Source organism: Meles meles, chromosome 21, assembly GCF_922984935.1.
Source record: "Meles meles chromosome 21, mMelMel3.1 paternal haplotype, whole genome shotgun sequence".
In the NCBI taxonomy this organism is placed as follows: domain Eukaryota; kingdom Metazoa; phylum Chordata; class Mammalia; order Carnivora; family Mustelidae; genus Meles; species Meles meles.
This window is the reverse complement of record NC_060086.1, coordinates 9,383,271-9,407,675: the sequence shown is the minus strand read 5'-3', so window position 1 is coordinate 9,407,675 and position 24,405 is coordinate 9,383,271. Positions and strand designations below refer to the sequence as shown.

Genomic DNA, 24,405 nt, shown 5'->3' with positions numbered 1-24,405 from the left:
CGCTCTTGACGTCATCCATGCTCTTGTGTCCGTACAGCAGGAAAGAGATAGAAACACCTGCTGTTGTGCGTTTCTTCTGGCCTCAAATTCAGTGACTTCACCCTGGGAGGGGGTGTCGTCCGCGCGGGCTGCCCTAATGAGATGCCACAGACCTGGCGGCTTAAGAAACAGGAATTCCTCTCAGTTCTGGAGTCCAGGAAGTCCAAGATCAAGATGCTAGCAAGGTAGGCTGCATTCTGAGGTCGCGACCCGTGGCGTGTAGGCCGTGCCGTCTTGCTATGTGTTCACGAGGCCTTCCCGCAGACCGTGCACTTGGAGAGAGAAAGAGAGAGGAGCACTCTGCCGTCACCTTCTATGAGGACCCTGAGCCCATCCCGATGATTCCTTTAACCTTCATTATGTCCTCAGGGGCGCCCTCTCTGAATGCAGGCACACTGGGGGGCTAAGGCTTCAACACATACGTTTGGGGGATACAAACCTTCGGTCCACATAGTAGTAGTTAACTCAGTACTATGGGAGTTTTGACACCAGGAAATTGGCAAATGCTATGAATCTGGGCTTCTTTTCTGGACGGCTGTTTGTTCAACCTTTACAGCCCTCCACTGCTCTGAGGGGAAGGGCAGACAACGGTCTCCTCTGTGAGCATCCTCTCTCTGCTCCCAGCCTGGGAGTGCAGCAAGGTCAGGGGTCAGCCCCTGCCCCCCAGGTCTTTGCTGTCTGCCCTCACTCTTCTCCTAGAAGCTCAGTTGGCGTGTGTCGGGTTGATCAGGAGCTGGAATGCAGCGAGGGGCCGTGCGGAGAAGGCTGACAGGTAAGGAAGTCTCGGTCACATAACACACGAAGCCTGGGACTGTGACAGAGGCCGACTCCACAGACGGCAGGCTCTGTGGCAAATGCCCTCCCTTCCCCGGGCCTGTTTTCTCATTGGCAAAATGGGGAGAACAGCCACCTCCCTTAGAGGGTCTGAGTGGGGACAGAACGAGGCAACACAGAAAACAACGCATACTGACAGGAAAGCCACATGGATCCTTATGACCAGATCCCCACCCCGTAAAAATAAAGGCCTCTCTGCCTTCTCTCCATCCACACCAGTCGGCCCTGACTGCCCCGTGCACGAAGTCGGGTGACCGGGTCCCAAGTCTCCACAAGCCGGTCTGTCCTTGAGCTCCTCCCTGTACAGCAGGAAGACTCAGTAAAGGGAACCCCGGCTGTACCATGGGTCAGAGGACTGCCAACTGCTGTCACTGCATGGGGAAGTGGCACTGTGCACAGGCCCAGACCCCACAACCCAGCAGATATTTACTGGCAGTGGGACCGTAAGTGACGTTCATAACCTCCCACGGGACCTCAGTTTCCTCTTGTAAAATGACCTAACAGACCCTGCCTACCTCTTGAGGTCTGGGGAGACTTTGCGACTGTTTTAGAATAGAACTGGATTTGGATTTGTTTGGATCAGGTGTGGTAAGGCACAAACACTGGGAAATGAGAAGGTATCCTCACAGACTGCCTAGAAACAGGAGGCACAGAACTCCGGGCGGGGCCATGTCGGGAGGCACCAAGGTCGGTCAGGAGGCCGAGGAAGTGAAGGGAAAACAGGGACGGGAGCCTTTATCACACTGTCTGTGGAAAAGACAAGACAAAGCAGGATAAGCAGGCCGAGGACTGACCAGTGGGAATAATTTCAGCAGGTTCTGGGGATGAAAGGTTGCCTGGGGGGAATGGTGTAGAGGAATAGTGGCCTCCTGGAGCGTCACATAGAAGAGGTGGTTTGTGGGTTCTAGACTGGTTGGTGTGCACACGAAAGGCGTGCTCCTGGGGCACCGGGGTGGCTCAGTGGGTTGGACATCTGCCCTCAGCTCAGGTCATGGTCCCCGGGTCCCGGGACCAAGCGCCCCGTCAGGATCCCTGCTGAGAGGGGGGCCTGCTTCTCCCTCTCCCCCTCTCCCCACTCATGCTCTTTCTCTCTCTCTCTCTCTCTCCTTTTTTTGGTCTTTCTCTTAAGTAAAATCTTAAAAAATTAAAATAAAATAAAAAGAAAGGCGTGCTCCTGGGCAAGTCTTTGCTATCTCTAGGAACTGGCTAGCACTGTGAGGGGCAGTCTCTCCCTGGTCAGTGAGGCCCCAGATGTCAAAGCATCAAGAATATAGCAAATGAGCACAGCACCCAGCACCCAGGAAGTGGGGGGTGTCATGCCCACCTGTTCCAACGTTAACTTTGGGGCCTCCCTCTACTTGCTTTACATGGTGAGTCTCCCCTTCCCAGCTGGGCTCTCATTTCTGGAGGGCTCACTGCATGCCTGCCCCCAACCAGGGCAGGACAAACCCTCTCTGAACCTGGCCTCCTCCCTCCGATGGAAAACAAGAGGAAGTAAACAAGAGTGCTGATGTCAGCCGTGGCATAGGAGCAGACTGTGCAGAAGGGTAGAGATCAAGATCTGGCTCCTGGTTTCTCTTCCTCCCTGTTCTCAGAGACCCACTGTCATCTTCCATCACTCCATGGCCTGCCTCTCCTCACACTCATATCTCTGCTGCCTTTGTTTCCCCAGAAATTGACCAGTGGCTGGATGAAAGCAGCATTAGAGGGCTTTTGTAGGAAGGGCTGTGGGAGGAGAGACGAGGTGGGAGAAGTTAAGCTATTGCAGGAGCCGGGAAGAAAGACCGTCATTTGGGAAAGCACCAAGCTCACAAGGCACACAGACCTGTGGGTGGTGGGCCGGGGTGGGGAGGGTCAAAAAAAAAGACAGACAGACCTGAGCATCATCCAGATTCTAGACCTTCCTAGTGGAGGGAACTGGAGCAAGTGAGGTGAGCTGTCTGGGCCTTTGTTTCTTCCTTTGTTGGGTGGGAATTAAACTCCTTAACCTCACAGGATTGCCCTGAAAAGGAAAGGTAACAGACAAGAGAGGTCTTTAAATTCCATGTCCGTGGACTCAAACTTCAGGGCACTGGTTCTCAAACTTGAACAGGTTGGAGTGGGAGATACGTGTGTGTGTGTGTGTGTGTGTGTGTGTGTGTGTGTGTGTGTGTTACGTGAGGTAGGTATATGTCTAACTTTGTAAGGAATGGCTAAATATTTGCACCTCTGTGCCTTCCCACCAACAGTGTATGATATCCCCAGTTGCTCCACTTCCTTGCCAACAATTAGTATTGGCTGGTCTTTCAGTTTGAGCCATTTAACAGATATGTGATGTGATCTCACTGTGGTTTTCTTTCACAGTTCCCTAGTGACCAATGCTGTTACACATCTTTTCATGTGGTCATGAGCTGTATGTCTTCTTTGACAAAGTATCTCTTCAAATCTTTAGCTCATGTTTTCAGTTAGGATTTTTTTTTTCACAAATTTTGAGGGTTCTTTGTATATTTAGGATACAGATCCTTTGTGAGTTATGTGATTTGCCAATATTGTCTCCCAGTCTGTAGTGTCTCCTTACATTTTCTTGATGGCATCTTTTGAAGAACAGATTTAATTTTGAGGGGCTCCAATTTGTCAATATTTTCTTTAATACTTTTGGTGTTGAATCTAAGAAATTTGCACTTAACCCAAAGTCACAAAGATTTTCTCCTGGTTTTTTTTTTCTCTTGACTTAAATAATTTTAGGACTTACATTTAGGCTGATGATTCATTTTGAGTTAATTTTTGTAGTTAGTGCAAAATATGAAGTGAAGTTCATTTTTCAATATAAATTTCCAGTTGTTCAAAGACTGTAATTTCTCCACTGAATTGCGTTTGCATCTTTGTTAGAAATAAACTGACCACAGAATTGTGGATCTCTTTCTTTACTCTGTTCTGTTCCATTGATTTATTTCTCTGTCTTGACACCAATACATTTTGATTACAGTAGCTTTATAGTAAGTCTTAAAGTCAGGTAGCGTAAACTTTGTTTTTCATTTTCAGTTTTTAGCCATTCTAAGTATTTTGAATTTCTATAGGAATTTTAGAATTGGCTTGCCAATTTCCACAAAAGAGCCTGCTGAGATTTGGTTGGGATTGTGTTTTGTCTACATATTAATGGAGGGAGAATTAACATCTGAATAGTATTGAATACTGTTCATACTTAGGTATGAAATCTCCATTCATTAATCTTTAATTTCTCTCAGTAACGTTTTATAGTTTTTGTGTTCAGATCTTACACATCTTCTGTTGTACTTATTTCTAAGTATTTCATACTTTGAAGCTATTTTAAGTGGTATTATTTTCATTTGATTTCCATTTTTTGTCATTAGTATATAAAAAAACAATTGAGGGATGCCTGGGTGGCTCAGTTAGTTAAGCATCTGCCCTCAATGCAGATCATGATCTCAGGGTCTTGGCATCAAGCCCCACATTGGGCTCCTTGCTCTGTAGGAAGTCTACTTCTCCTTATTCCTCTACCTCTCTCCCAGACCAGCTTGTGTGCTCTGTCTCTCTCTCTCTCAAATAAATAAATAAAATGTTTTTAAAAAAGAAAAACAATTGATTTTTGTGTATTGCTTTTGTATCCTGTGACCTAGTTTAAATCACTTTCAGCTCTAGTAGCTTTTTTGGTCAATTCCATTGGATCTTCTACATAAACCATCAAGTCACCTGTTAATAAAGAGTTTTTCCTTCTTTCCTTCCAATCTGGATGTCTTTTGGCTCAATTCTTATACTCACAGGATTTTAATTTGTACAGGTGACTGAGTGATGACACAGAGAGGGTAGTGACACTGAAAGGATTTTAGAACTTACATTTCCTGCAGAGAATGAAAATGCCGTGCCAGAGAGGGCCACCTGAGGAAGCACTAGAGGGGGCAGAGGCAAGACCAAGGGGAAGGCAATGACCACAACCTTTTGTGTGTTTCCCCTGGCAAGATAAGCAAGGAAGGGGAAACAGCTTAGGATTGACTAGTTTAATTAATTCCAGTGGGCTTTGGGTTACAGGTTACAACTATCTCTAGTTCCCTGGCACCTGACACAGGACTGACTCAGAGCAGAGGAAATATTGGCTTGGTGGGTGAGAGTTAGATAAAAGAGGTGGTTTAGAGGACAGGTCCTGGATTGAGTAGTTCGTACAGGAAAGGCATGTTCCTAGGAATGCCCTTTGCTCTATCTAAGAACAGGCTAGTTTTGGGAGGGACCATCTTTCCCCAGTCAGCAAGGCCACAGGTACCAGAGCATCAAGGATGCAGAAAATTTTAAAGAAATAGTTAATACAATTGCCCTGTGATGAATGAATGCCAAATTACATAAACACAGAATCTAGGAAAACACAGAGCATTTTTTTTATTTCTTTGTCTTGTCTTATTGCATGGGCTAGAACCTCCATCACAATTAGTGGAGGTAGTGAGGGCTTACATCTTGCTTTACTCCTGGCCTTGGTGGGGAAGCAGGAGCAGGGTGAGGTACTGTGGAGGGGGAATGGGCAGTGATGGATGTGGCCAATGAGAACGGGAGAACAAAAACTTAGGAGAACTTGGGGGAATATCTAAGGTAGAATTCTCAAAATGTGGTCCACAGCTCATAGCCCTCACTCTCTCTCCCTCCCTCTCTCTCTCTCATCACATGGCTTCTGATCCCTCCCCTATGGCCACCATCTGAACTAAAGAGTTGCATTTAGGCTCTGCCCATCTATGAATCACAAAATTCCAGGCCCTCCTCCCACCAGAAACCTCCTCTGTGAGAGCCACAATTCAAGACTGATTACTGGACACTCTCACTACTGTTGGGAGAAGGGAGGATGAACAAACCCAGAAACCTCACACTGTCTGTGAGCAGAAGTCGTGCCTCACAATTCCAGGCATCATGGGGATCCATTTGGGCCCAGGGGCCTGAACAGGACATGAAATGTGCAGCTTGCATATAGGATACCATATATGGGAACAATGGGGCCCAAGGCACCTGGGCAGCAGACACTCTTCCAAAATTTAGCTAGTAAACATGCATATTTAGTAAACATGCCATGTTACCTACTAGAGGCACCCCCTAGTGGGGTCCAACCCCCTTCTTGGGTGGCCAGGCAAAAAGGAGACTGTCCAGCCAGGTCCCACATCTAGTGAGACAAGGTGGAAATGGAACTCAGGTGTCACCCCTCAGACAGAGCAGGCCACCCTCTAGAAGAGCTGCCAAAAAGGCGGTCAGTCCTTTGTCCTCTCTTCTGTCCACTTTTCTATCTGTTACCATTTGCCCAACCACCTTCCACAGCCCAGAGGACTCCATGACATTAAGGCTCAGTTTCTTGATGGTGCGTTAATTTCCTGTTGGCGAAAATACATTCGCTACACAATATTTTAAAGCTGAAAATGAGGCAATGAATGTTTAGGGCCTGGCTCAGGTAAGGCAATCCCGTGAAAATGAAGAATTTCTCTTCACAAGCCTGGCAGGAAATGTAAGAACTGCAGACACGGGGAAAGGGCAGGGTCTGCCTGGCTAGCCTGGGAAAAGAGTGGGAAAAAACTATGAGATCTGGGGAAGAAACAGAAAAGGAGAAAGGAAGTCGGTCTGCTTGCTTCCACCTCCAGAAGACAAGACCACTTCCTGTGATGAAATCATGCTCTCCCATCATCACCATCTACTCAGTAAGCCAATGCCAACCTCATCTGGGGGAGGGAGGGAGCAGAGCCTCCTAAAACCTGCCCAATGAGTCACCAGAGGTCCCAGCCCCAGTCTCTCACCCCCACCCGCCACCAGTCACAAGCTGGCAGTGCGCTCCATTGAAGACTGTCCAGAGACTGTCACAGTGTGACTCGTTACTGCTCTGGGACTTGAACCCCCCTGGGCGAGAAAGGCTATGGATGAGTCAGGACTATCCCAGCTGTGGAGGGAATCACCTGAGGAGCATTAGAAAAACATAGCCTCCAGAGACTCACCCTCCAGAACTCTGTTCTCAGGAGCTAAGGCCCAGAGTTTGTGTGGGACAACCAGACAGAAGCATCCAGAAGGAGCAGAATGCTCTGTGGACTCAGCAAGACTGGAGTTTGAGTCCTGGGCCTCCCATCTGAGAGTCATACAACCTAGGGCAGGTCTCCTCGGAGCCTTGGTCTCCTCATCTAGAGTGGAGAACAGAAGGACTTACAGATATGGTCTTGCATCCTGGGGGGTCAAGGAATGGCCTCCAGAAGGTCCACCCTTACCTCTTAACCATAGGGAGGGTATGAGACTGCACAAAATGACCTGATCAGGGCAGGGAAGGGGCCTGGTAGACTTGGGTCCTGCACAGGACAGCAGGGGAGGGGCTGAAGGGGAGGCCCTGCCAGGAAGGAGAGTGACCAAGAGCAAGCTGGGTGTCCTGGTGCTGGGGCTGGAGGTCGAGGGCATCTGACCACCAGTGGTTCCCTCCTCCTTCTCTCTTCTCAGAGACTCCTCGCTGCCTGTCCTCTCGCTGGCAGACCTGGAGCTGGTACTACTGATGCCCCTTCCCCTGGAAGGACAGACAGAGGCCAAGAGACACTCAGTCAATGTGTGTCCAATGAAAAGGAGAGCTAGAGAGACAGAGACTGACTCCTAAGGAGAGGTAGAGGTGCGGGCAGGGGCCAGGAGTGGAGGCACAAGAGGAGAGGCCACACATGGCCAAGGTCAGAACCATGGCCTTCAGCAGGAAGATAGAGGCTGGGGCCTCTGTCATGGCTCTCTGCGCTCTGACCACAAGGAAGCACTTTTGCAATATAGGAAAAGAAGATACCACATTGATAAAGGAAGTGCTGGTCACTCTGGGGGCGGGTGAGTTTGGGGAAGGCTCACCCTCCCATGCTCTTCTGAAAGGGCCTGATCCACGCTCTCCGGGTGTCTCCTGCCTCCCCAAAGAGGCACCGCCAGGGTCTCCCCTCTGGCCTTGACGGAGCTGCTGTCGTCTCCTTCTCGGGGAGGAGAGCGAGGCAATGGGTCTGTTCCTGCTGCTGTCTCTGCTGCTGCTGCCGTCACGTCTGCAGGCTGGTGAGTGTCCGGGACACCCTGGCTCTGCCCTGAGGCGCAGCGAGTCCCCAGCAAGGGCTGTGGCTGGGCAGCTGGAGAGGGGGTCTGCTGGGGGAGCTGGCCAGGCCTCCCAGCCCCAGCAAGAGACGGGCTGGTCCCATAGAGCTGGTCAGCCCCAACCCTTCACCCTCCTCCCTACCCCATGCCTGGCGAGGGGAACACCCAGGCCAGAGAGCCAGACCTACCATCTGTCCCACTACTGCCCATGGGGGCCGGTTTTGGAAGGGCTAGGGTTGTCTTCTTCATCTCTCCCAGTGGCTTCAAGTCTCTCCTCTCCCAGCTCCTGCAGGTCGCTCAGCAGAATGTGATCTAAGTACTAACTATGGAATCAAGCAACCAGACCACCTCTCAGCCCTCAAAGGTGGCTCCGTCCGCATCCCTTTCTCCTTCTATCACGACTGGGAGTTAGCCAAGAAACCGAGAGTGAGTGTAGCCTTGAGACGGACGCACTTCCATGGGGAGGTCATCTACAACAGTACTCTGCCTTCCATCCATAAGGACTACAAGAACCGGATCTCCCTTGAATTGTCAAACGGTCAGAGGTCTGGCTCCCTGACGATATCGAACCTGCAGGAGAAGGACGGGAATATATACTTTTGCCGGATCCAAGTGGAAACATTAAGATGCGGCAAGAAGGTGTGGCAGGCCCTCAATGGAACCAAACTCACCATCACCCCCGGTGAGTCCAGCTGCCCCAGCAGACACCACGCTCACCCTGAGGCTCTTAAAGGCCATGGTACCCCCATCCGCCAGGCCTGGCCCAGGTTCCACTCTTCCTGTGTGCCCTTCTCTCAAACTCGTCTCCCACCCTCCTCCCCAGCCCTCTGATGACTTTACTCTTTCTCCTCCATCTCCCCAGGCCTTGCCACCCCCTCACTGCCCCCTCCAGACCCAGGCCCCACTCCCCCAGCCTCAGCACCTTCTGGGCTCCCCAGTTATCCTCACTTCTTGCCCTAAGCTGGGGCTCCAGCCTGCCTCCCTGCCCTCACCCCCAGGCTGTCCTGACTAGTTCAGGATGTGGGCCTTTGTCATGCGTCCATGTGTACAACGCCAGCCAGCCCCGAGTCTTGTCTTTCATCTCCCCAGCCATGTGCTCAGCCCAGCACACCCAGCAGGTGCCCAAAGATGACCCACCCAAGAGCCCGTTCCCCTGGCAACGCCCCATGCCCTGTTTTCCCAATCCCCCCACTTCCTTCTCCTGCTCTGCTCCTTGGAACCCAGACCATGATGCTCCCCACCCAGCCCCATCCCTCCTCTCCTTTCCCATCTCCCTCTTCCCCTGACTCCATCCTGTTTCCCCTCGTTACTCCCCCATCTCTAGTCCCCCGCCTCTGCCTGTACTGTCCCCGTTGTCCCCTCCGATCTCGCCCCTCCGTGCTGGCCTGTGAGAGGCATGGCTCCAGCAGAGGTACAGCCGCTCCCGCTCACTGTGCGCTGTGGGGGGAACAGCTTGGTATGCGTCTCCGTGGTCAACCTGCCCCACGGCCCTACAGTAACAGCAGGTACTGCCGTCGTCTTCCTGCCACAGATAGGGACACTGAGGCTCGAACAGCCTGAGGACCTGCCCAAAGTCACCCTCGTAGTGTAGGTGGACTTGAACCCAGCTTAACCCTGGAGCCTCCACTCTTAACCAGTAACTGTCAGCCTCACCGGCTGACCTGAGGCTATCATTGTCTTGAGTATTTTTCATGGATAATGGGATGTGCTGCATTCCTAGATCCTCCATGTAACTCAGCAGTCCGTGGGGACTTGAACCTGGGTTTATCCCCACAGCACGGGGGGAGGGCATCTCTCCCAGGAGCAGGCACTGGGGGGTGCGCTGTCTGTACGCTTCCTTAAAAACGAAAAACCGTGGGTTTGCTTTTTACAGCGACTCGTGCTGGCAGTTCCCAACTACACATCACTGCTCCTGGCGGGAAGGACACCGTCTGTGTCCCCAGCCCTGGTAACCACTGCCCCGCAGGACCACCGGGCTGGTTTCAGAGCAAATAGAACATGGCTCACAACTGAATTAGGCCAGACAGGCTTGGGTTTATATTTCGGGCACCTCCTCCATCTTCCCTTAAGTGGCCATTTGGGGGAGATTTTGGCTCTTCTCAGACCCCTCCTCCTCTTCCTTCCTTAATTCTCCTAACTTTTCTCATTCCTCAGTTTCAGTCACATTCGCTATGAGTTTTTCATCAATAAATTAATTTTTCAATTAGCACAAGTAATTGGATATTCATGCTTATAATTTTTTAAAAATACAGGGAAGTAATAAAAAGAAAACTTTTAACCTAAGTGAAGTATCACCACACAAAAACATCCCCCTAAGGGAAATTTGCAGCAAATCGAACTGAGAAGTCTGTGGTTGGCTTAATCATGCTTTTTACATACAGATGTTTTCTTTTTGTTTCCAAAGCTCACTGTATTCTCCTCTGTAAATTCCTCTTATTATGTCTTGGCTCAAAATCCTGTATTCCGCTAGGGGCTGAAAATATTTTATTTTCTTCTGATTTTTCTATGCTTTCTTTTGACAGTAAAACTCACTCATCTAAAGTGAGGATTTCTTTTGGTATATGGTATGAGGTAAAGAACTAAATTGATCATCATAGCAAGAAACAAATCAATCCTCCCAGCTAGATTTATGGAATCTTTTTTTCTCTTCTCCACTAACTCATAGGCCTGGCGTTTTTGTAGGATAGCACCCACTTCTGGTCTGTCGACTCATTTCCCTGTCTTTTCTCTTGTCACTACCGCACTGTTCTAGGGATTGTAACATCACGGTTCAGTGGCTGGTGAGTCTATGTCCATCAGAACCACGTTACGTCCTCAAAAACCTTACTATTGTTTTGGTCTATTGTTTCACATAAATATTAGAATAAGGGGCGCCTGGTTGGCTCAGTGGGTTAAAGCCTCTGCCTTCAGCTCGGGTCATGATCCCAGGGTCCTGGGATCGAGCCCCACGTTGGGCTCTCTACTCAGCGGGGAGCCTGCTTCCTCCTCTCTCTCTGCCTGCCTCTCTGCCTACTTGTGATCTCTGTCTGTCAAATAAATAATAAATAAAATCTTTAAAAAATATATTAGAATAAGCTCACCAAGTTCTGAAGAAGACACTTATAGGTATTTTTAAAACCAGAATTGCATTAAACCTATAAGGCAATGACAGAAACGGAAATCAGTGTGAGTCCAATCTTCCCACCAGAATGGCCGCTACTTTATATCCCTCAGTAACCTCCGCAGTGTTCTTCCACAGACCATGTAAGTATCTCACAAGACGCTTTCCTCTAAATCCTCTATTTCTTTAACTAATATGCAACGTTATTTTTTGAATGTTCATTTTCTATAATTTTCACTAGAAAATATTGCATAAATTTTGGCCAAATGCTGGGTTATGTGCATGTTTACCTCCCCTCCCTACGAAACTCTACTACAATGACAGCAAAGGGAAATGTTTAACACAAAATCCACAAGGACAAAAAAATATGTGAGTCATGTGGTCAAAATCAGTATTTGGGAAGCTGGAAACACGTAGACTAATGTACCTGGCCTAAGAGATCAGGGGACCTTAGCCCTAAACCAGCAGTGGGGAGACCTGGAAGAAAGGCAGTTTTTTAACTACAAAAATCCCTTGACGGTTCAGCAAGGGCGACCCCAGAACGCCTGACAGTGGGAGTGCAAGGGCATCAGAAAGCTGGAGGATTGGGCAAGAATCTATTTAAGAAGCAGGGAAACCTCTATGCCCCCTCCCCACCCAGCAGAGACTGGAAATTTGCTTTCCAGAAAGGATGGACCAGAGGGATGTTGGGGGCACTACCCCAGGCATACTGGGGGCAAGGGATCAGTCCTTAAAACTGCAGATTTGGTGAACTAATGAGACCCTAAACACCCAGCCCCCTTAGATGCCTCTCAGTTCTCAGGCAACCCAGCTGGTATCCCCCATCCCACTAAGGGCAAGAAATCAGGAGATTCCTCTCTGGGAAATCTATCTGATGAAAACCCCAAAGGATCCAGGGATCCTAACAGATCCCACAGCCCAGTAGCTGACAAGCACTTTCTCCCAGACCACACACACCGCTTCCAGTCAGTGTGGCTTCTGCACATTGGCCTCCAAGGGGACAAGGACATTGAGTCTTGGCCTCTCCGGGAATTCTCCAGCCCTGAGGATTGACCTCTCACCTCTGCTGTGCCTAGAGACACCATTTAAAACTATGACTACATTAGACACTTAAGGAATCCTTCCCCGTGAAACACGCAGCAAAACAAATGGGGTGGTGGGAAGCAAAGGGGAGTAGCTGGCAGGCACCAGAACAACAGGGAGAATAAAACTCAGATAACCACCATTTTCAGAAAGTTGAGAGCACAAGCATGGAGCAACAGAGGGAGCTTTCCAAACAGACTAGGTGCTCTTAGGAACTTAAGCTATGATGGCACAAATGGAAAACCCAATAAAAGGATTGCGAGATCAACTTGACAGATAGGCCTCAGAAGGCCGATAAAGACTCACGGATCTGGAAACTGTGGCGGGCTGGATAGCAGCCCCCACAAAGACGTATCCACATCCCAGCCCCCAGAACATGGGACTGTTACCTTACATGGTAACAGGTGTGACTTAGTTGTCACAGAAGAGAAGGCAGTGTGGCCACAGAGCGGAGACTCAGTGGTGCAGTCTGGAAGCTGGCGGAAGTAGGGAACAGAGTCTCCCCCAGAGCCTCCCGAGGCTGTGAGGCCCTAGTAACACCTTGCGCTCTGACTTCTGGTCTCCAGGACTGAGAGAAACTAAACTTCTGTTGTTTTAAGTCACCCAGTTTGTGGTCATTTCTTACAACAGCCAGAGGAAAGTTATATAGAGAAAAATTGAGGAGTGGTCCGGGAACTCCAGCCTCTGAATTATGGGAGTTCCTGAGACAGAGAAGAGAGAAGGTAGTTGAAAGAAAATATCGACCAAATAACTCTTGATTCTTCCAGAACAAAGGAGCCCAGAGTAATGGGTGAAAATAAAAAGACCTACCTTGAGTCACTGCAACATGAAATTTCAGAATGTCAGGGACAAAAAGATGATGCAAGAAACTTTCAAGGAGGAAAAAAGAGGCCACAGGAAATTTGGGAATTGTCAAGGCTCTGGCAGTCTCCATAGCAACAGAGGAAGCTGGAAGACAATAGTTGAATGCTTTGAAATTCTAAGAGAATATTCTTACATTCATTCATTCATTCAACAAATATTTATTGAATGCCTACTATGTGTAAGGTGCTAATATAGACATTAGGGAAACAGCAGGAAAGAGAGGGGGGAAAAAGGCTAAACATGTCCACAACAATGCCCCTTGCACACAAGTATGGAAAGAAGACTGAAGAGAAAGCCAACGAATTAATTCTGTGTGTTGAATGGTGGTGAAAATAGAAAAGCAGGGAAATGGAGCAGAATCTGGGGGATAAAGGTTGCTAGGGGTGTTACCCTCTTCAGCTGGAATAGGAAAGGCCCCAGGGACTTAGAGCCAGGAGAAAGCAGCCATTGTAACAGGGTGACTGAGAAGAGTTTTGAGTAGAGCACAGGGTAGGGAAACCTAGTCAGGGATGGGACACACCTGCAACCATCTCCAGGATTGAGGAGAAGGTAGAGAGAAGGTACTGGGACCAGAGAGGGGGCTGTAGCCTCTGGGGGGAGAGAGTCAACATGTCTGGGATGGTTAGTTTTAGGTGTCAACTTGACTGGGCTGAGGGATGCCCAGAGAGATGGTAAGACATTCTTTCTGGATATGTCTATGATGGCATTTCCAGAAGAGTTTAGCAGTGGGTGGGCATCATCCAAACCTTTGAGGGCCTGAAAAGAACAAAAAAGTAGAGGATGGGCAGGGATGGCCACTTCTTCTGTCCTCAGGCAGAGTTCCTGGTTCTTGCGATTTAGGAATCACACTGGGAATTATATAAATGGTTTCCTTGGTTCTCAAACCTATAGGTCTGGCCTGGAACCACACCCCCAGCTTTTCTGGGACTCCTGTTTGCAGACAGCAAACTATGGCTTCTCAGCTGTCATAATCACATGAACCAATTCCTCAAAACTCTACATCTCTTTCTATACCCCATTGGTTTTATGTCTCTGAGACCCCAGATTAATACAAGATCCAGTGAGGAGGGGGCCAATAGTTTTGCCATGACTTACCCTCCTCTCTCCATCTCTCTTTCTTTAAGATTTTATTTATGTACTTATTTGAGAGGGAGAGCAAGATTGAGAGCATGAGTGGAGGTGGGACGTGGTACAGGGAGGGGCAGAGGGAGAGGGGAAAGCAGGCTCCCGTGGGGAACAGGGAGCCCGATGTGAGGCTCTGTCCCAGGACTGCGGGATCATGACCTGAGCTGAAGGCAGACGCTTAACCAACTGAGCCACCCAGGAGCCCCTCTACCTTTATCCCCTGATGGTGACTTCCAATGGCCACTGAATAGGAACGAGTGCGTGAGAGAGCCCATGGATGGAGCCCACCAAAACCAGCCTCCAAGGGCACAAGGCAGGTGGAGAAGATTCAGGGAGTAGATCTAAGAAAAGCCAGCAGAGAAATTCAGCTCAGGCACAGATCTGTAGGAAGTGAGGGAATGTTCCAGTCAAGAGGGATCGGCAGGGCAGAGGCCATGAGGTGGAACATGTACAGCTGAAACAGATGAAGAAGCTGATGGTAGCAGGGGTGAGATCAGAACAGGCAGTGGGGGCAGATCCCGTGTGGCTCTGAAAGCCAAGAAAAGAACTTTCACTCACACAATGAATCTAGTGAGGGTTTCCTGCTGTGTTCTGACGTGCACTGTACCGGTGTCCCTCCAGCTGTTGTGTGGAGAATCAGACTGTAAGGACGAGCAAGGTCACCAGCAGGAACACCAGTGAGAAGTGATATGCCTTGAATAGGGTGACAACGAGGGCAGGGGAGATGCTGGCTATATTTGGAAGACTGAGCAGGCAGAATTTGCAAATGACGGGATATGGGGGTAGGAAAAAGAAGCAAGAGTGACTCTAAGGCTTTTGGCCTGAGCATCTTGAAAAATGGATTGCTATTTACCAAGATGGGGACCTGGGAGAGGAACAGGCTTGGGAGGAGATCGAGAGTTAAGGACAACTGAAATTTGAGACATTACAAGACAAACAAATGGAGGTGTGAGTAGGCGTGAGATTTAGGAGTTGGCAGTGTGGGGAGAGAGCTGGCTGGATCTGTAATTTTGGGCAGGATTAGCATGTTGCTGCTAGTTAATGCCATGGGACTGGATAAATTATCTGGGAAGTGAGTGTAGATAGAGAGGAGGTCCTAGGACTGAACTAAGGAGGTCCCATGACTGTTTTGGGTTGGAAAAAGGAGGAATCAACAAGAAGACAGAAGGAGCTACTAGGGACGCGGGAAAAGAACAAAGAGAGAACAGTGTCCCGGAAGCCAGGCGAAGAACCCATGTCATGAAAAGAACATTGAATGCTGGAGAGTCGAGTAAGGTGGTGAAAGTGGGGGTGTGAGGGATCTAAATCCTCAATTTCAACGATAGGAAGTGAACAAACACAACTTAAGTCAAGAAACAGCAGTATGTGCTTGTGATTTAGAAAAACAAGGCTCATGTCAGAAGAAATAGCTAACGGTGGGCTTATGCAGGGGCTACTATTTTTATACACTGTATGGAATTTGTGGACTCTTTAAATTATGTGCCTTTTGGGGCGCCTGGGGAGTGCAATTGGTTAAGCAACTGACTCTTGGTTTTGGCTCAGGCCCTGATCTCGGGATCCTGAGACTGAGCTCCTGTCCTGCTCCGCACTCAGAGGGGAGTCTGCTTGGGATTCTCTCTCTCCCTCTTCCTCCGCCCCACCCACCCCCGTACTCTCCCTCTCAAATAAATAGATATTTTTAAAAATAAATTATGTGCCTATAGAAATTTGATAAATGTTAAATTTTGAAAATAATAAAGGGACTGGTAATACTTGCACATCATTAAAAAAAAAAAGGTCAGACAATACCGAACTGAGTCCAATGACAAGTACATTCCTTCTTCTGCACTTTATCTCCCCAACCACTACCTCTTTCTGAGAAATGTTCTCTCTTACAGATATAGATATAGACATAACCCAGATAGAATCAAACTGCATGCTATTCTGCTCTATGACGTGTTTTCATGTCCCCGTACAACAAAGTATTTTTCCATTTCAGCACATACACATCTCTGCCTTTTTTTTTTTATATTTTATTTATTTATTTCACAGACAGAGATCACAAGTAGGCAGAGAGGCAGGCAGAGAGAGAGGGGGAAGCAGGCTCCCCGCCAAGCAGAGAGCCCGATGCAGGGCTCGACTCTAGGACCCCGGGATTATGACCCAAGCCGAAGGCAGAGGCTTTAATCCACTGAGCCACCCAGTGCCCCACAGCTCTGCCTTTAAAAAAAAAAAAAAAAAAAAAAAAGGTGGCAGGGTGTCCTGCCACAGCAATGTCTCGCAATCTACTTCCTCAGTCTTCTGTTTAAAGACATTTAAGTTGCTGCCACATCACAAACAAAGTTGCAAAGAACACCTCTAATCACAGGCCTTCTAACACTTGCTCAGCATTTCCACAGGATCAATTTCTAGCCCTGAAATCATTGGGTCAAAGGGTATGCCCGGGTAGGTTACATTTTGCAAATGCATTCCCAATGGTTGTGCCAACCTAGGCTCCCATTGTGGTAGCCCTGGGTATTTTTCTCCACTCAGATTGGTAAGAAACGTAGGCCTTTATTGTTTTAACCTGCATTAAGAAAAAAAAAAAGAAATTATGAATGGATAGTAGTGTCAGGGTTATCGTTTTATGAAATGAATTAGAATTGCATCATTTTCTGTATTTCTCTGTGTTCTAGAATCTATTTGGGAATTATTTGTTCCTTAAATTTTTGCAAGAATTTACCCATTAAACCTCCTGAGCTTGGAATCCTTATGATGGGTAGTTCTTTAATAGAGTTCCCTTTTTTTTTCAAGCTTGTTTTTTTTTTTTTTTTTTAGTAAAATCTACCCCGGGTGTGGGGCTCAAACTCATGATCCCCAAACCAAGAGTCTCATGCTCTTTTGATTGAGCTAGCCACGCACCCCCAGAGTTCTTACTTCTTGGTTTACCTCTCACTGAAATTGTACTACTTAGCTCCATTTTCCAAAGTTTTTATTTCAGAAAATCATCCAATTCAGAGTTTTTAAAATTTATCAACGTACAACTGAGCATATGCAATCACAAATGATTTCAACAGACTCTTGTTGGGTTTACAAGAGTCTGGTCTATTTCCTTCTTTGTTTCTTGATTTTTTTGTTTGTTTGTTTTTGCCCTAAATAACCACTTCTTGCTTTTATTTCTATTGTCCTGATTCCTAATAAATTTATTTTCTGCATAGCTTTCATTACTTTTTTCCCTGAGTTTTCTTGGGGCTGGCTTCTTTCTGGTTTTGGTATTTCTTCTGTTCATTTTTCAAATTTCTCCTTGTTTTAAATAATAAAAGCACTTAATACTATGAATTTGGCTTAGAGTATGGCTTTAGTCATATTCTAGGAGGTTTTTTTAAAAAAATATGTATTCCTGGATTTTATTTTTCTAGATAGCATATTATATACATTTGTTGAAGCATTTAAAATTTTTATCTCAATTAAAGGATGGTTTTATTATTCCCTTCCAATGAGGGTTGACAGAAAATTTGGTTCATACTAACCTGAAGGTTGTTTTTTTTTTTAATTTATTTATTTGACAGAGAGAGATCACAAGTAGGCAGAGAGGCAGGCAGAGAGAGTGAGAGGGAAGCAGGCTCCCTTCAGAGCAGAGAGCCGGACGTGGGACTCGATCCCAGGACCCTGAGATCATGACCTGAGCCAAAGGCAGCAGCCTAAACCACTGAGCCACCCAGGCGCCCCCTAACCTGAAGGTTTTATTGGAGTTGAATTTTTTCCAGTAGCTTAGTATTATGTCAGTTTTTAAACAGTGCATTAAACATCTACAAAGGTACAATCTTTTTGTAGGAAGCTCAGTATATATTAATTTAATCTTAAAAACATATTTCTGGGGCGCCTGGGTGGCTCAGTGGCTTAAAGCCTCTGCCTTCGGCTCAGGTCATGATCTCAGGGTCCTGGGATCGAGCCCCGCATTGGGCTCTCTGCTCGGCGGGGAGCCTGCATCCCTCTCTCTCTGCCTGCCTCTCTGCCTACTTCTGATCTCTCTCTCTGTCAAATAAATAAATAAAATCTTTAAAAAAAAAAAACATATTTCTAATATATATTAGGTGCTTTACGGATGTTTTATCACTTATTAAAACAATCCAGACAGGACAAATACTGTTTGGTTCCACTTATAACAAGTTCCTAGAGCAGTCAAATTCATAGAGACAGAGAACAGAACAGTGGGTGCCTGGGGCTGGGGAAGGGAGTGCGCAGTGAGTGTTTAATGGGGACAGAGTTTCGGTCTGAGAAAATGAAAAAGTTCTGGAAAAGGATATTGGTGATGGTTGCACAACAGTGTGAATGTACTTAACGCCACTGAACTATATACTTAAATATGGTTAAAACAGTAAATTTTATGTTACCTATACTTTACCACAATGAAAAAATTTTTTCCTTCCTATAATTTAGGGATCCCTATTTGTCGGCGATGAAATGAGGTTCTGAGGTCACACCACTGATGGGAGGTAGAGTCGGCATCTAAGCTGGGTGATGTGGATTCATTACCCGCTCCCTGTGTGGGAGCTTCAGAGAGTGGTCCCCGGCCCCCAGTATTCCCCAAAGTAGGAAACAAGATGTGACAGTTTCATCCAGAAATCTCCAGTCCTCCAGGGGAAAAATCTGCTAAATTCTCATGTCTTCTCAGCTCTCACGACGACCACCCCTGCCCCCACCACCGGCCTCACCACCACTGGCGTTGGTGACTTGGAAGACACTAAGAGTTCAGCGTCTTCACTCCTGACTGTGGGAGCTGCAGTCGGGGTGGCGCTGGCTGTTGCTGGGCTCATAATTGCAATTTTGGGACTGATACTCTACCTCAGGCGGAAGAGGAGCAAAGGTAAGTGGTTCTGGGCCATGCCCCCTGCCAAGCTTTCCTACTGAGTGTTTCTCAGAACCACCTGCATCAGAATAACCCCGGGTCATTCTGCATTATAAAATGCAGCTCCAGGGGCACCTGGATGGCCCAGTGGGTTAAGCCTCTGCCTTCCACTCAGGTCATGATCCCAGAGTCCTGGGATGGAGACCCTCATTGGGCTCTCTGCTCAGCAGGGGGCCTGTATCCCCCCCCCCCCCCGCCTACTTCTCTGCCTACTTGTGATCTGTCAAATAAATATATAAAATCTTAAAAAAAAAAAAAAAAAGGCAGCTCCCTGCTGGGCTTGAGGTCTGGGCTTGGGAATCTAAATTTTTAAAGGTCTGATCAAGTGCTTTTGTGTGTGTGATCAAGTTTGAGAACCAGTGTTGCAGACCCTGGAGCAGGGTGATTGGAGATAACAAATGTAAATAAAGCCTAGGTCCTGCTTTCCAGGAACTCAGCGCTGGAGGAAGGGGAGAGGGAGTGACTGCCTCATTTAGAAAGAGCTGTGGTAGGTTAGGAGAAAGGTGCGGAACCAGTGAGGAATTCCCACAAGAAGTGACCCTGCAAAAAGTCTCAAAGAATATGAGAATTAGCCACAGTGAGGGTGGTGAAGAGGTCGCTGTCCACGCAGGGGCAGGAAGTCAGTGAGGAAGCTTTTGGTAACTCAGTGCTGTGGAAAAGGCTGGCGATGGGAGAAGAGAACCTTGTAAGTGACTCTCAAGAACCTCTGATCCCAGAGGCAACATGAAGCAGGAAGTGGCCACCTCAGGTCGGCCTTACAGACGCATCAGTCTGTGCTGGTGGGGCCAGAGGTGGGCCAGGCGGGGCGAGTCTAAGGCAATGGCAGTGGGTGGAGGGAAAGACCAGATCCTGGAACAGTTTCAGAAGGAAAACCAGTAAGACTTGGGGATTGGGCTGGTGTAGAGGCGAGGGAGTGGGAAGGACTAGGGTGAATGAGCCCGTGGGGAAACCACCAAGCAAATTAGAGAACACAGGGGGTCAAGACCATGTTTGGGGGAGAACGATGGTTCCTTAGTCTGGGATATGTTGGAGATGTGCCCGTGTGGCCTCCGCGGACAGATGTCCCTCAGCAGTGTGGGTGTCTGCATCTATAGCTCAGAGGACAGGGCTAGAGGCGTTCAATATTTAGCCCCCACCAGCTTGCAGTATTGATCTGAAATCCCTCTGAAGACAATTTTCAGTGAGAGGAGATTAGCTGCGTGAGATACTAAAGCACAGAGGTGACGCGCACAGAGTCCGGACGGCTGCAGTCAGGTCCTGGCTGCAGAAACGCTGGTGCAATGGTACTACTACTCTCCGCCTCAGCTCACCCGTCGGTAAAATGAGAAGAATAACAACACTCACCCCGGGGTTTGACATGACAATCACATGTAACGCATCGAGACTAGATCCTGGCACAGCATAAGGACCATATGGGCATTAGCGCCTGCAATTTTAAGCTGTAATGATTAAAATGATTCGATCCAATCCTATATGGAAACACAGATAAACCAATATCCGAGAAGAGAAAAGCCCCAATATAGGCAGGATGAAACAGATCAAAATATATTCAGGAATTTAGTGGGCTAATAAGCAGCATTTCTAATCAATAGGGAAAGATGAGAGTCATTCAGTAGATGGTGCTGGAACCATGTGGGAACCAACCAGAAGGGAGCAGCCATCTGGGGAAAATAATATTACCTCATAATTCGCACCAAAATAACTTCCACAGAGATCAATCAGAGTTCAATGAGGGGGGAAATAACCCCAGTACTCGAGGAAAGCGCGTGAGACCATCTCATGTCCGTACAGTGGAGATGGCCTCCCTAAGTATGATGTAAAACCTAAAAGCTGTGAATAAAAATGTTGACAAACTCAACATACACAAATTGTTCTTCATTCTGCAGAGGAAAAGTCACAACAGTTGTCTCTAGAGTGAGGCTGAGGGTCGGAGAAGAAGAGCTTTGACAGTCACTGAGGGAAGAGAAGAGGGTATTTCAGGATTCCACCCAGATGAGATGCCAGAGCTCTGTAAAAGCATCACTGCGCATGATCTTGTCTCCCCCATGCAGGTGTAGAAACTTCTAGAACTTGTTGGTTAGAAGTTATGTTCCCCGGCTGGCACCAGAGAAGAAAAGTAACAGGGCTTACCTACGACAGAGTTCCTTGTTTCCCCTCATAGAAAAGGATGAGGAGGCAGATGGCAGAGGCTGCTGTCCTCGGGCACTCAGGCTTCTAGCTTCCTGCTCACTGTCCTAGCTACTGGCTTCTGTCCTGAAGATTGCCTCATGATCCAAGATGGCTGCTTGGAGTCCAGTCATCATTTCTGAATCCAGGCAGGAAACAGGAGGAAGGAAGAAAGGACAAAAAGACCATACTGCAGCTGTTTGTCCTTTAGTCAGTCTTCCTGAAAATCATACCCACAACTTCCCCTTGAATCGTATTGACAAGGATGCAGTCATATTCCTCACATCAATCAGTGGAGCACACTGCCATCCCAAATAAAATCAAGGTTCTGTAACTGAGGAAAAAGAAATGAATGGAAATGGGTAAGCAAAGAGTGTCCGCTGCCATAGGCCTCAGTCAGAATTAGAGATGTGTCAACTAAGTGTGGCCTAAGGACAGGGGAACAGGAGAGGTCAAGGAGCTCATGAGAGGGGGAATGCAGAGGAGAGGATCAGCAGGGAGCTTGGACAGCCTGAAAGAAAGTAGATTATTAAGGGACAAGAGTTCATAGGGTCAAAGCACAGGCATAGCAAGCAGGATCATAATAGGAGAAAGTTGGAAGGAAAGAAAGTTGCAGCATAAAAAAGATGCTGGCGCTTAATATTTCAGAGTTCTCAGTCCCTGAGATTTAAAAAAAAAAAAAAAAATTCCAGGGCATGGCAGAAGAGAGGGTCCTGGAGTTTGGGGGACGTAGGAGTCCCGTGTGTCCAGAGGGTTGTCTCCGTGGATGGTGGAACCTCCCAGATGGTGTTGGGTGGTGGAGAGTATGTCTGTGAAGCAGGGGCCAATCCTTGGGAAATGCCGCAGAGAGACTCAGGGGGATGAGAAGGGAAGAGGGGAGTGGGGAGACTGGCAGGTGTCAGTGGCAGAGGGTGGAGAGGAACGGGCTGCAGCTCAGACCCAGGTCCCAGCCATGAGGCTCACAAGGCAGGAGAGAAAAAAACCACCACTCAGGAAATCTCAAAAAGCCAGTGTTTTAGGATAGGAGGAAGCCGTGGGTCTGAGACAAGGTGGAAGGAAAGTAACAGTGGGCAGGGCCTCAGCAGTAGAAGGAGCAAGGTTGTGGGATGCTTGGGGAATTCAAGCAAGGCGGAAGGAAACAAAGGGAAAAATTGAGGTTGGGAGAGAAAGACGATGCAGCCCAGAGCTGCTCTCCTGATCTGGCGTTGACAACCACAGGACAGGGTTGGGCAGCCTCAGGGTGCCAGCAGGTGTCACGCTGAGTCCCAGGTAGGTCCAACAGAGCCGCTCCACTGCCCTGGTCTCCCTGGAGGCTGGTCTCAGAGCACACAGAGCAGGAAGGCAGGGAGGAGAGGCACCCTCTATGGATGGCACCCTAACATGCTGCTGTTCCCCTACAGGTCTGAAGACTAACGCCAGAGCGGGACCCAAGTGAGTGCTTGTCCCTCTTGGGAAATAGGGAAGTTCCTTATGGGAAGGGCACAGGGCCTCTGTCACTCCACTCTCCTGGTCCTTTCCCAGTGGGTGTCTCCTTTCTCAGAGCCACTTCCCTCCTCAGCTCTTAACCTCGCCTCCCTCCCTCCCTCTGGAGCCCTCTTCCTCTTCACCTTCCCACCTCCCGGTCCCTCCAGCCCATCTTCTAGACTTCTGTCCTTCTCTCCAGCCCCTTCCCTCCTCTCTCTCCCCTCTGGCCTGGGCACTCACCAGAAGACCTGAGGTGGGTACAGCTGGTGTTTATTCTCTAGTTTGTACCAACAACCACAGGGCAGACAAGACTTCACCCTTCCCAAGGCTCTTCCAACAAAGCCGCTCCTCCAGGACCATCCGCCTTCAATGGGCCTGTGGGACCTCTACTGGCTACACTGCAAACTGCCTCTGGGATAATCCAGGACGCCTCCTGAGAGCCTCAAAACAGAGCTCACCTCCGAGTGTCAGGCAGTAGCAATGCCCCTCCCCGCCGATACACACACACACACACACACACACAGAGAACCAGCCCCACACAGGTTTGAACCCTCTTCTGTCCAGCCTCTAACCCACGTTCTGCCCTCTCCTTCTTATACAGGGGATCCTTCCAAAACACTGAGGAGAAGTATGAGAACATTGGGATTAAAAGTGAGTTCTGACTGCCTTCACTCCTATCCTTCCCTACACACTCCCTGCTCACACACGTGCCCCACCCACCCCTCCTGCCTGACCCTGGTCCTGACACAGCAGATGACCCCACTGCTGGGGGTTCCAGCCCATTTCTCTACCCTGGCCGTATGCACCTGACCCCAGCACACCTTGATTTTTTTCTAGGACAACAAACAGAGCCCTGGCTGGAGCCCAAGCTGGAGCCCAAGGTAAGCATCTCAGACTATGGCCTGAAGGAATTAAAGAAAAGTTTGGGGGTGCCTGGGTGGCTCAGTGGGTTAAGCCTCTGCCTTCGGCTCAGGTCATGATCCCAGGGTCCTGGGATTGAGCCCCGCATCGGGCTCTCTGTTCAGCAGGGAGCCTGCTTCCCCCTCTCTGCTTCTCTGCCTCCTTGTGATCTCTCTCTCTCTCTGTCAAATAAATAAATAAATAAATAATCGTTAAAAAAAAAAAAAAGAAGAAAGAAAAGTTTGGAGAACGCGGGGTGAAGGGAATAGAGGGACTGTGCGCAGTGTTGGTAGAACACTCAGGTGCCGGATTACTGCTCTCAGGTGGGGACAGCTCCCCTTGCACGGTCTCACCCCCTTCTCCTTCCTTCTGGCCAGGATGAAGCCCAGGACAACCCCATCCTCTATGCCTCCCTCACCCTCTCCAGCTCCTCATCACCGGCAGCACCTCCCCGCCTCCGTCCCAAGGAGGACCCCCAGGAGGAGACCCTATATTCTCTCGTAAAGGCCTGACGAGTGGGACTGGAGGATGACTTCCTTAGACTGAGCTGCCCAGCGGGTCACAGCCTCTGATAATGACCCCGGCCAGACACGGAAGACTCAGAAGCCAGTGGGCGTGGAAGGCCTCCAAGGACCACAGAGAGACAGGCTGCTCCAGCCCCTCTCCACCTCCCCAGCCCGTGCCCACAAGAGTCAAAGGACTGGTGGGATTTGCCCGAAGGCATCTAAGGAGAAAACTGATGGCACCTTCCATTTCTGTCTTCTCCTTCTCACCAGGAATGAATTATAATAAAAGGTCACACCCGAGATCCCTCCCCCAGTACTGGAGTTGGGTGACTGCCTCAGGGCGGGAGACAAGAAACCCCGACTGGTAGCCAGCCCAGAAGCCAGGGTCTGCCCCTCCTCTACCCCTT

At 48.6% G+C, this 24,405-nt stretch overlaps 1 protein-coding gene and 1 long non-coding RNA gene across 3 annotated transcripts; one reads left to right on the top strand and one right to left on the bottom strand.

The window, feature by feature from the left end:
- Window positions 1-13,558, bottom strand: LOC123934042. Its single transcript, XR_006816727.1, has 3 exons — window positions 12,917-13,558; window positions 2,750-2,875; window positions 1-311 (listed from the first exon to the last, which is right to left on the bottom strand). It is a non-coding gene; the product is annotated as an uncharacterized LOC123934042 (long non-coding RNA).
- On the top strand, window positions 7,681-24,377 carry LOC123934041 (paired immunoglobulin-like type 2 receptor alpha). 2 transcript variants are annotated; one of them, XM_045993905.1, is made up of 7 exons: window positions 7,681-7,887; window positions 8,216-8,605; window positions 18,729-18,920; window positions 22,529-22,559; window positions 23,194-23,243; window positions 23,430-23,473; window positions 23,870-24,377. In XM_045993905.1, exons 1-7 carry the CDS (start codon window positions 7,833-7,835, stop codon window positions 24,002-24,004), a joined length of 897 nt encoding a protein of 298 aa, XP_045849861.1. In that variant the 5' UTR covers window positions 7,681-7,832; the 3' UTR covers window positions 24,005-24,377. The 2 variants fall into 2 exon arrangements, with proteins under 2 accessions (XP_045849861.1, XP_045849860.1); XM_045993904.1 differs by having other exon boundaries at window positions 8,207-8,605.
- Window positions 24,378-24,405: the final 28 nt, after the last annotated feature.

Coding starts and splice junctions, on each gene's coding strand:
- LOC123934041 (XM_045993904.1), top strand. CDS start 7,833: ATGGGTCTGTTCCTGCTGCTGTCTCTGCTGCTGCTGCCGTCACGTCTG. Junction 8,606..18,728: donor CAAACTCACCATCACCCCCG/GTGAGTCCAGCT, acceptor ATGTCTTCTCAG/CTCTCACGACGACCACCCCT. Junction 23,244..23,429: donor TGAGAACATTGGGATTAAAA/GTGAGTTCTGAC, acceptor ATTTTTTTCTAG/GACAACAAACAGAGCCCTGG.